Genomic DNA, 11,982 nt, shown 5'->3' with positions numbered 1-11,982 from the left:
TTCCTAAATATTGGGAAAAAACCTGAATTTCTAACTTAATTTCTCTCTTGATAACTCTTTTTCGTTAATAATGTTAATAAATAATTTTTTAAAATCTTTTTACAGATTCTGAAGGTGTTTAAGCTCTGAGTACTTACAAGCTCTTCATACATAGAAATGTCTGGCTCATATGATGATTCCATTGGAGTAGAAGTTTCTAGTGATAGCTTCTGGGAGGTAACTTGAATGTTTTATCACAATATTTTGATTTTATTTTTTACTCTTATTATAGAAAATCTGATTTTTTTTTTTGTACATTGTAAACTGTGCAGAGAGCTGCAGTACAGGACACCTTTGGGTATTGTGATCTGCAGAAATAGCCTTCAGGGTAGAAATGACATTTCGGATTTTGGCCTAGTTCTGTCAAGGGGTTTGAGATGGCATAAACTTGATTTGGATAGGATATGCAATTTGGAATTGAACCCTCTTCGCCAAAGAGGGGTGCAGGTTGGTAGCTTTTAAAATTAATGAGGGGGTTGACTGATCGATGTTAAATTACAAACGTAAAATAGCGTGTGAATGTACTGCATGTCTCCTGTTCACGTCTAGATATAAGTATAAACTCTCACTGAGAGGAGTTATCTTATGCTTATCTCAATGTAAGAGCATACAAGCAGAAAGAATACAAAGCGCATTGTAACATCAGTAATTTGTGCTGCCCCAATCTGAAGAAGGTTTTCAGATGTTATGATAATTTGATTAAGCTGTAAAGAGAGCAAACTTCATAAAGCAGAAAGCATTTTATAGAAACAAAAAAAAGTTTCTGGTAAGAAAAGGTTTGACGAGGTCAATACTGACATAATTAGAGATAAATACACTGTCCGGATGAACTGTATTCAGTAGGGCAAACTTCTACCATGTGACTGGGAGCCCTTTTGAGTTTGAACATGAAAATGGCTAGTGAGAAAATATCTGACTGTTTCTGTTACTAGAGACCTATGTAAGACACCTGGCTTTTGGTGACCTAACAATGTGCTTTCTTTTAAATGAATGCGTTTCTAGACTGCTAACATGCAGTTGATACTGGTGGTAAGGACATTGTGTTTTGATGCAGATGTCCCATTATTTTTCAATACATTATCTGAAAGACCTAATGATGTTCTTGTTTGGTAGACAGCTATCTTTTGAGACATTTATTATTGTTAAAGATGTCTATGCTATTTATAAAGAGGTTGTTTTAAAATTACTGGATTTTAAGCCTTAATATCTTTTTTGTAGGGGTGTTCTGTAGTGTAACCGTGGAGACTGTGTGGGACTATGTGCCTTTCTTGGTGTCTAAGGCTCAACTGGACATGGTCCTGAGCAATCTGATCTGTCAGACCTGCTTTGAGCAGGAGGTTGAACTAGATGATCTTCTGAGGTTCCTTCCAACCTCAGTTATTCTGTGATTTTTATTTTGCGCTAACGCAACTTTCTGGGCAGGCTTCCTTGGTAGAAGTGCTTCAGAATAAAATAGAGGCATTCAGGAAGAAAAGAATCCTAGACCACGGGGATTTTTTTTTTTTTTTTTTAAATGTGTTGGGAATCCTCTTCTTGGGAGGAGTACGTGACTTCTGCCTGGCTATTCTGTACCAGACTGTCATCTTCTTCAACTAATCGTGACTGGATGCATAAAAAGATGAATGAGTAAGAGTGGGAATTCTGTAAAGTAGTATTTTTGGGCAAATGCGAACTCAAGTAGTTAATATTAAAGGATAATAGGTTATCAGAAATAGCAATCAGTCTATGCTAGGACGTTTATGAACATAGCTTAAATGTATCTGATGCTTACTATAGGTGGGTTAAAGGTGAGTGTTTGTGTTATTGGTGACTTATGTAATTGTAAACACTACTTATTAGTCTACTTTGGACTTTTTAATGTATTGCTTCTAAAAGGTCAGAACTGCAGTCTGTTTCATAAGCAATGTCAGTGGGCTAATGTGAAATGCATGAGTATATCTTTGTTTATCCTTGGATAAAAATAAGTTAGGCTTCATTATTGCAATCAATTTCTTTCCTTATGGGGTTAATTCTTGCTTTCTGCTCTTTTTTTTGATGCACACCCACAAAGGTTGTTATGCTGAAATAGTCAAATTTATTTTTCTTCTGAAACATTAGGCTGGAAAAGTAATATATGTTTTGAGAGTGACAAATGCTGACTGCAACAGGTGTGCTAGTTGTTCAAAGGGAAAAGCTAGCGTTCTTTAGATCATATTAAGTAATCTATATGTTAAAATCAGTTAAAAGAAAACTCCAAAATTGAAGATGCAATTATATTCTCAGGAAATGGGTTGAGTTCATGAAAAATTCTAGAGACCCTGAAGAGTGAGCGTGAAGATGGAGGGAAACAAAGATTTGGCTGCTGTGAAAAATGAAGCCCTGTGATAAGTCAATGGCTTTGTTACTGAAGTGACTTTAAGGCTGTTCAAAGCATTAACAGTTTTTCTGAAAGCAAAATTGGACTTCCCATGCAATTGATAACCATATTTTAAAAAAAATTCCTGTATTTCCTTGTACTAAGCTTTTGACAGTTTAGCAATATAAAAGGAACATTTCACTGATTTTTGGGATTCTGAGTATTGAATTATGTAGGAAACACTATTTGTTTTGCTGTTCCTTGGCTTTGTGTGATTTGATTCTTAGGACCGACAGACAAGTTTGTGGGTTTTGTGCTACAAACATTGATTCTTTAAAAAACATGAATAGAGACGGCTGTATACTTACTAGAGATGTAAATGCTTTGTCATTATTTTAGCAAAGTGACTACCCAATTGCGCTTTCAAAATGTTGAAACTAAGGGGTATTTGAGTGAAACAGACAGGAGGCTGTAAAAGTTTTATAGTTGGCTAGTACTTAAAGTATCACCACTGATATTTGTGTTGTAGTTAAAGGCAAAAACTAACGAAGAATAGTTTAGAGAATTCAAAAGATATAGCAGGTTATCATGAAGTGCTGTATGTATAGCTGAAAGGCTGTGGTTGGTATGCCAGAATGTTTATGTAACTGCATGCAGAGTAAAATGTGCAGTATTACATCCCTGGCATTCTACAGAGATGGAGCTTTTATGGGTACACTAAGATGCTTTGGATTAAGCATGAAAGAGTATTCTGGTATTGGTGATAAATAATTCTATAGTAATGCTGAACTATTAACAAGGAGGATGGATATTGTAGTGAATTTTATCTTTCATGCACACTGTGCTTGGTAAATTTACAGTCTGTGTAGTTTGAGGGAATAAATATGTTTACAAAGCTGTCTTAAACATGTATAGAAAATTTTCTTCTAATGGAAACAGCTGAGAAAATGTATTGCGTAAGGAAACTGCTGTTTCTTTGCACTCTTTAATTATCATAGGATGACTCCTTATCATTGTTTATTAAACTATTCAGAAGACCAGTAGTCTTGGCAATACCCTATTAGAGTGAGAAATGTGAATGTGGAACTTATGTTTTGGCTGGCAGCCTTTCTAGTTGCACGTAGCATCACATGGCAGAGAAATTGTTTGGGTTTTTTTGTATTCCAACACTGAACAAAATGCTAGGGTGAAAGCACACCATAAGGGAAAGTGGTAAAGTACCTGCATCTGGGCTGTCCACTGCAGTGTTATCTTAACAGAGGATGTTTTGAGTGATCACTTTCATCCAGGAGTAGTTTTGTTGTTACCTCTGCACTTCAGTGAGGGTAATTGCATTTTGACATGCATGCCTGATACTGTATTTTGGTTTGTATATATTTCTGATTATGTCCGAGTGAATAATTAAGGTATCCAGTAATTTGCTTAGGCCAGGTAATGCTTTGGCAGCATCACAGAATTATTTTGGCTGGAAGAGACCTTTAAGATCATCAAGTCCTACCATTAATCTAGCACTGCCAAGTCACTACTAAATCATGTCCTCAGCACCACATCTACATGTCTTATAAATCCAGGGACGGAGACTCCACCATCTCCCTGGGCAGCCTGTTCCAATGCTTCGCAACTCTTTCTGTGAAGACATTTTTCCTGATAGCCAACCTAAATCTTCCCTGGTGCAACTTGAGGCCATTTCTCTTGTCCTGTTGTGTTACTTGGGAGACCAACCCCCACCTCACTAAAACCTCCTAGTTGTAGACAGTGATAAAGTCTCCCCTGAGCCTCCTCTTCTGCAGGCTAAACAACCCCAGTTCCCTCAGCCACTCCTCACCAGCTTGTTCTCTAGACCCTTCACTATCTTCCTTGCCCTTCTGTGGGCATGTTTCAGCACCTCAATGTCCTTCTTGAAGTGAGGGTGCAAAACTGAACCCAGTTTTCAAGGTGTGGCCTCACCAGTGCTGAGTACAGGGGGACAATCACTTCCCTCCTCCTGCTGGCCACACCAGTGCTGATACAAGCCAGGATGCTGTTGGCCACCTGGGCACACTGCTGGCTCCTATTCAGCCACTGTCAGCCAGCACCCCCAGGTCCTTTTCCACCTGGCAACACTTGACCTTATTAGTCCAGCTTATCAATCCTCAGCCTATCAATCCAGCCCAGCCTGTCCAGAGCCTTCCTACCCTCAAGCATGAACACTCCTGCCTAACTTGGTGTCACCTGCAAATCAACTGAGGCTGCACTTGATCCCCTGATCCAGATCATTGATAAAGATGTTGAAGAGAACAGGTCCCAGTAATGAGCCCTGGGGAACACCACTCGTTACCAGCTGACAACAGCATTTAACTCCATTCACCACCACTCTTTGGGCCCAGCCATCCAGCCAGATATTATGCAGCGAATCGTACTCCTATCCAAGCCTTGAGCACCCAGTTTCTCCAGGGGAATTCTGTGGGAAATGGTGTCAAAGGCTTTACGCAAGTCCAGGTAGACAATGTCCACATCCTTTCCTTCATCCACTAAGCAGGTCACCTTTTGAATGTACCATTTGACTTTAAACTTTGCCTTTCTACAGAGAAGCCTGACAAAAGAGTAAGACAGGAATTACTCACTAGCCTTCGGGCACCATCCTAGGAGAAGGACAACTCTGACCCCAAACCCGGGCAGATGGAGCTCGTTTAGCCCTGTAAGGCTCCATCTAAGAGAAGGAAACTCTAACCAAACCTACGACCTGAGGACTTGGCTGTCACCATCCAAGCTTGCTAGGCCCTGGCAGATGAACCTCAGGTGTAAAGGGTGGAGCCAGTTCCGTGCACGCTGCACCTCACTTAAAAAATCCACTGTGCAGGCCCAAAGGGTGCGCTCATCGCTTGCAGTGAGCGTGGGAAAAGCCCTTCCCAGATCTTCGCTCGCGAAGCCAAGCCGTGATGGTGATGATAATGATTATCACAATACACTAGAATTAATTGGGTAGTGTTTAGCAATAGCTGAATGTTTGCCACCTTCTGGGCTGCGAGCAGATTAAAATACCTTTATTTTTCATTCAGTATACCAGAAAAAAAGCCTGCAAAGTATTTTGCTCCTAGGTAACATTATTTCTGCTAATTAGAGAGTTACATTTTTTTCAGAGCTTTCAAGCAGGGATCGTTGAGTATTTATTTCTTTATAGGTTGGAAATTACAAGCGGACAGTAAAACGAATTGATGATGGTCACAGACTTTGCAATGATCTTATGAACTGTATTCATGAACGGGCACGAATAGAGAAAGTCTATGCTCAGCAGCTTACAGAATGGGCAAAAAGGTGGAAACAGCTTGTGGAAAAAGGTAATGCATTCTGATTTTGAACTCTGAAAACTTTCTCAAAGGGAAAAAACTTGGTAAGTGCAAAGTATGGAGTCTTTGCAAAAGGCTCAGAAATGTAATAAATGATCAAGCTTTTCTTGATTAAAAATGAACAAAGTCCTGAGGCTTTGCTAGTTTGTTTCTAACTGAAGCAGATGAATTCAGTGTTGAGGTGTCCAAATAGATTCAGTTCTAGAGAACTGACTGTTTCTAGGTAGTTAATGGTGTAGAGCGCAGTTTGAAAAGTGTATCTGAATAATAAGGGTGCAGTGGTTGAAGGGTTAAGACTAATAATAAGCATTGTTCTAGTGGAAGGCTAATCCGATACCTTTTTAATATATCCTGAATATAGTTTGTCTGTCCATGGTTATCCATGTTTCAAAAAGTATATTGACAAATGGAGGGCAGCTCAAAGAAAAGCTAACAGGTGGAATACTGAGAATCATAGTACACGGAGACGTTGGCCAGACAAAATGAATATTATTTCTTCTGGTGTAAAAATCTGTAATATTCTAAATTTATCTGAAAACAAACTGTTCCCTCTTCTGGGTTTGCATCAATATTGCTGTTTACAAGTGAATATAAGTCAATAGCTTCAGGTAGTTTCTTGGGAATGTAAGTTCCATGTGGGTGATGGTTACGGAGAATGACACTTTCTGTTGTGTTTAGGCCCACAGTATGGAACAGTAGAAAGGGCTTGGTGTGCTTTTATGTCAGAAGCTGAAAAAGTGAGTGAACTACATCTAGAAGTAAAAGGTTCACTGATGAATGAAGACTTTGAAAAAATCAAGAACTGGCAGAAGGAAGCCTTTCATAAGCAAATGATGGGAGGATTTAAGGAAACCAAAGAAGCAGAAGATGGATTTAGGAAAGCTCAGAAACCTTGGGCAAAAAAGCTGAAAGAGGTACAGCAGTAGATTATGTATTAGGTATCCTGTGTTACGATATATATTAATGTCTCAGATCTCTATGAGGGAATAAACTCCCTGTTTTCTCTGCTGGACCCTCCTTTCTCAAAGTTTTCCTGCTTTCTGTCCTCTTATTTTTCTCTTGGTCTCTCCTAATCTTGGTGGCCTAAGTGGAATTTAAACTATCCGATTTCATGCATTTGAAAGTTATGAATTGCTCTAAAGTGAGAAGGGGGAAAGTGTTTGTGAGGTTTTTTTTTTTCTTTGTCATGCAACATTATACTTAAATAACAGGCTTGTAGAAGAAGGGGAGCAGAGCATGGATATGAGGGGGGGAAACGTTCTACTGGGCACTTTCTGTAAACCTTTTCATGAGTCTGCTCCATGTTTCTCTAAGTTCTATGAGTGAATTTTCTTGTAGGCTGAGAGAATGCTGATTCATAAGTAGTAGGATTCAGAAGTAGTATTTCCTTACTTTGATTTTATGTATTCATTCCTTGGCCTAAATGGAAAAAAAAAAAAATCAAAAAAACCCCCCAAACCATCCTGAAACAAAATCTGACCCTTTCTTCATTGCAACATAGGCTAAAAAAATAACTTAAGGGTTGTTGTATAAATTGTCCCAAATGCAAAGATTCACATCTACGTTGCAGGTGGAAGCTGCAAAGAAAGCGTACCACGCAGCCTGCAAAGAGGAGAAACTGGCTATATCTAGAGAAATGAATAGCAAAGCTGATCCAGCACTAAATCCTGAACAACTTAAGAAATTACAAGACAAAGTGGAGAGAAGCAAACAAGATGTGCTAAAGGTACACTGTATGCTAACATACTGTTCATATGCAGTATTTTTAACCTATAATATGCTTGTGCATATTTAAGCTTTTCTTTCTTCCCTAATGTGTGTGGACTGCAGTGCAGCTCACTTTCAGTTGCAGTCCTATACCAAAATGTAGTTTTCTCCAAAGCATATGTCATTGCCAAGTTCTTCTGTGAAGAATGGATAACGTGTTAACTCTATTTCACATAAGTACTTTCAGCAGGGAAGGAAGCAGAATGAGACAGAGTACTTCTAGGGCAGAGTTGTACTCATTTAGTGTATCTGGAGATCTTTAAATAAGAGACCTGTAACTTGAAAGACTGTCTGCTCTGATTTACTGTGTGGCTCCTTTGGTTTTTTGTAGTGTTACATTACTACATTACATTACTACTTACATGTAGTATTACATTAACATGTTTTTTGTAGTATTACATTAACATTTGCCATGTTTTCTGTTAAAAAGCCAGAAAAGAGGCTTAGAACTTTATTGTGACTGATCTGCAGTTTTGTTAGATAACTCTCACTGTGACCTAAGATAGGTACTGTGGTCATGAAAAGAGAATGAAATTTGAGAACTTTTGGTCAAAGCCATAACCATTACTACATTGGAAGTCTGTTATGTAGGGTAGTAATAAAATACATTGCTAATTGTTTGTTTTTCCACCCTCAGATGAAAGAAAAGTATGAAAAATCACTGAAAGAATTAGATAATGCCACTCCTCAATATATGGAAAATATGGAGCAAGTGTTTGAACAGTGTCAGCAGTTTGAGGAAAAACGTTTACGTTTCTTTCGAGAAGTATTATTGGAAGTTCAAAAACACCTTGATTTGTCTAATGTTGCAAGGTAAAACTGTAAGACTTTAAAAATAATGCTTAATACTTTTCATTGAAAAGTAACTCATAATTCAAGTAGATCTGAGTTTGGAATCTGATTTGTTACTCATCTGTTGTTTCAATTTGTTTAAAGTGTAAATGAAGGAGCTTAATTCTATGTTTTGTCTAACATCAGATTAGCATCTATCCCTAACATTTGCTAGATTTATTTAACACTGTTAAATGAACCAAGAAACCCTCATTCTTGTTGTATTTTTAAGATCAAATGCATGCCAATTAGAAACGATGCAGAGCTTAGAGTAAAAAAAAACTGGGGAGTTTTGGGTATATTATGTGTCTTGCCTGTTTATTGAAGAACAAGCTAGAATTAATTAGTATAAGACAGCATGAACTTTGTAGCATAAACACATTTATTGTTAAAATACGAGAGCTCGGTCTAAAGGAATTATCTTAAGCAGGGGCTAAATGTTAAGGATCCATTGGTTGACTGTCACTGAACTCTTGTCCATCTGAATTTTAAAGTCTGCTCTTTGTACTGTAGTATGTACAAAGCATGTCGCGTACTTTGTTTCTGCCTGGATCCTCCTCACTACATCCCTAGCAGAAGTTAGATTTCTTGAAAACTCAAACCAGCTCACACAGCTTATTTTGTCAAACCATGTGGCGTATTATCAGCTAGTACAGGCAATTTTGATGCTAAGCTACTTCAGTATGCCAGCAAGACAGTGGTTATAATGATTTTGTTTTCTCTTGCATTTGAGAAGACAGACACTGGAATGCTTGCAGCAAATACTGTAACGCTAGTGGAATTCTACATCCCACTCATCACAGCGGAGTTTCATGTGTGCTGTAGTTGGCATTTCAATTAAAAGGAGAACAGTGCGCTCCTGTCTGGCTGCTCGTTTCTGTTCCCTCTTCTGCTAGTCACAAAGCTCTTACGGTCCATCTAGTGGAATTAAGGAGCTGGTCAAGGTAACAGAGGGCAGGAAGAATCTAGTTTGGTTTTAACCCTAAAGAGTGTTCCAAATTTACTTTGCTATGCAGTCACATGAATGTTAGTGCTGGCACAAGTGAAGGGGGTGATGTATGGGCAAGATGAAAGCAATAGGTAAAGGCAGGATCACTTCAGCATTGCTATAATTTTGGATTGCTTCAAAGTTTTGCTGTAGAAGACAGGCTCTTTCTACTCTAAGAGGAAGTAGATAGATAGGATTGGTGCCCACTTGAATTGTGTTTCATGTGTTTAATCAGATTGAAAGAAAATACGGAACAGAAAAAGATGAGTAATAGTTGACTTAAAGGGCAAGTTTGAGGGAAGACTACAGAAGATGACCAAGTGGAAAGGCAATGATTTCCTTTTAAGATACACCAGGATGTTCAGGGGTGGTGCTTTATGGTATGTAAAGGTACAACGAAAAGAACTATTAGGAAAAAAATAAGGATAAAGTGACTGTTAACTGTTTATTTCCTCAACTCTGCCTTTTTGAATACACAAAGATAAAAAATGTAGAATAAACTCCCAAAAGGAAGAGTGATTTTTAATTTTCTTAATGCTGAAGAGGACAATCCAGAAAATAGCCTTTCCCTGTTTTCTACAGATGTAGACCTCCTGTTTATTGTTGATTAATCTGATGGCTAGTGAGTCATTCAAAACCATTTGTTCACTTTCTGAAAATACATTGTGATAATGAAAATACTGATGTAGATAAAAAACAGCATATTAAATACATGTTAAGGCAGTCAAGTAATATATAGAAATTGAGAAATTTGAAAGTATTTTTTGAGAAAGTTTGACTCCTTGACAGTGTACTGCTGATGAATTCTAATTCTAAATTTTGTGTGACTTGGTCTGGATGGGCTTCCTCACATTTTCTCTAGCTTGAATACAGACTAGCAGTTCTGTGTCTCTTATTTTAAGCCTTGTGGCTGTTGTGTTAAGATGTGTTTGTACTCTGAGTTCCATACCAGTTTGTTGTTTGTTTGGTTGGTTTTTTTTGGTATAAAAGAATTGTATTTGTAGTCACAGTTTGTAGAGAGAATATATCATGTGTGTGGCGTAGGATCAGGCGATCAGAGTTGTATCTGGACTTCTGTAAAATACTTTATACTTAGGAGAACTCAACTTTAACAAAAAAGCAATTAGACTAAGAGGTAAGTAAAAGTAGTAAGGTTCTTTTTTTATAGTATTTGATATTTTGTATAAATAGTACAGTTAGTAAAATTGTAGAGTCCCTAAAAGAACAATACCCGTTATCAGACGTTGTACCTGCATAGGAAAATGTTTAACCCATTTAACTCCACTTCAGGTTTGAGATTTTTTTATTTTAATAATGACTTAGTTCTCACTGGATTAAGACAGAATGCTATGAACTTACCATAGAAACAGTTTCTACAGTCTTGTAGTAAGACAAGCTTTTGTAGACAAGCTTTTAAATTCAAGAAACTTCAAGATTCAGTAATTTAAAAACATTCCTCTGTGAATTCTACATTTAATGACAGCCTATTCTGTTACTTTACAGAAGAGTCAAAATTCTAAAATCTGACAAATAAGGATTTTGTTTTTATGCGCTTTCAGCAACCTGACTCTTCCTTTTTTTTACAGGAAAGTTAATAGGTCAGTCAGTTTTAAAAAGTCTGTCTTGCTCTAATTTTAAAAATAACATTGTGAACTTTGAAATACTCATTTTTTAAAAAATCTGACTAGAGGATTTGCGATGTTTCTAAATGTTATACTAAATTTAAAGACAAATTTGTTTTGCAGTTACAAAAACATCTACCGTGAACTGGAACAGAATATCAAAACAGCAGATGCTGTTGAAGACTTGCGGTGGTTTAGAGCTAATCAGGGTCCAGGAATGTCAATGAATTGGCCTCAGTTTGAGGTAAGGTCGGAGTGCTTAAAACCCGGACTCGTTATGTCTATTTTTGCCTCTTTGCTTTTTCATCATATTCCTTTCTGGTGTAATTCTTAAATTCAGGCTTCTAGCAGTGAAATTTTTTGTTTTTTCAAGTCATAGTAGTTTACTTTTCTTGAATTCCTTTGGACTCTCCTCCTTTCCTCCAGCTTTTGGAGATGATTATTTCCGGCACCTATTTAAAGAGAAAAGGAATAGCCAGAAAACTCTATAGTGATTTTTTTTTTTTTAAGCTGAAATCATTAGTAAGCCATGGTTTAGTTGATACACCTGTGTACGTTATCCTATATGCTTAACTTCTTCCCTTTGGTGCCAGGCTTCAGTTTGAATCTCCTTGCTGTTAGCAGGTAATTATAGTGTATATGAGTTCAAACAAAATATTTCAATCAGTCCTGGAAATTGTTATTCGTGTCTTAACTAGTTTTTTCAATGCTGTTATATTAAAAAATGTTCCCTCTTTAAGCAGTTGGTAATTTTATTGCTGAATGTCATCTTCAAAAGAAAGGAGTATTTTAAAGGCGTGTTCTGCTACATTAGCCTACAAGAAATAAGTGCCAAAATGTATCAATGCAGGTCATACTACGAGTATCAAATAGCTGGAACTGGGATGAGAATCATGGGTTTATTTGAAATAATTTCTAGGCGTTAAATTAATTGAGTGCAAGCAGCAACTCCAGAGTGTTCACTGTCTCCTTATTAAACATAGCGGAAAATATCTCTTGTTTTTAAAATACTGAAGGTTTGAGGAGAAGAATGGTACCACAGAATTTCTTTGCCTGAAACTCTGAACTACAGTT

General features: G+C 37.4%; 1 protein-coding gene across 5 annotated transcripts in view; it reads left to right on the top strand.

Annotated features, from left to right (window-relative positions):
* The first annotated feature begins 100 nt into the window (after nucleotides 1–100).
* Nucleotides 101–11,982, top strand: part of PACSIN2 (protein kinase C and casein kinase substrate in neurons 2) — a 19,771-nt gene continuing 7,889 nt past the window's right edge. For 4 of the 5 annotated variants that reach the window (XM_010144973.1, XM_010144971.1, XM_010144970.1 and 1 more), the window contains exons 1-6: nucleotides 104–216; nucleotides 5,535–5,691; nucleotides 6,379–6,614; nucleotides 7,271–7,426; nucleotides 8,105–8,280; nucleotides 11,032–11,152. In XM_010144973.1, the coding sequence (XP_010143275.1) occupies nucleotides 157–216; nucleotides 5,535–5,691; nucleotides 6,379–6,614; nucleotides 7,271–7,426; nucleotides 8,105–8,280; nucleotides 11,032–11,152 (906 nt within the window). In that variant the 5' untranslated portion in view covers nucleotides 104–156. Of the gene's footprint in view, nucleotides 217–5,534; nucleotides 5,692–6,378; nucleotides 6,615–7,270; nucleotides 7,427–8,104; nucleotides 8,281–11,031; nucleotides 11,153–11,982 lie in introns of all 5 variants that reach the window. The other variant, XM_010144972.1, reaches the window with a different exon arrangement.

The sequence above is a fragment of the Buceros rhinoceros genome, unplaced genomic scaffold (assembly GCF_000710305.1).
Source record: "Buceros rhinoceros silvestris isolate BGI_N320 unplaced genomic scaffold, ASM71030v1 scaffold11561, whole genome shotgun sequence".
In the NCBI taxonomy this organism is placed as follows: Eukaryota; Metazoa; Chordata; class Aves; order Bucerotiformes; family Bucerotidae; genus Buceros; species Buceros rhinoceros.
This window is presented reverse-complemented; position numbering and strand designations above follow the sequence as displayed.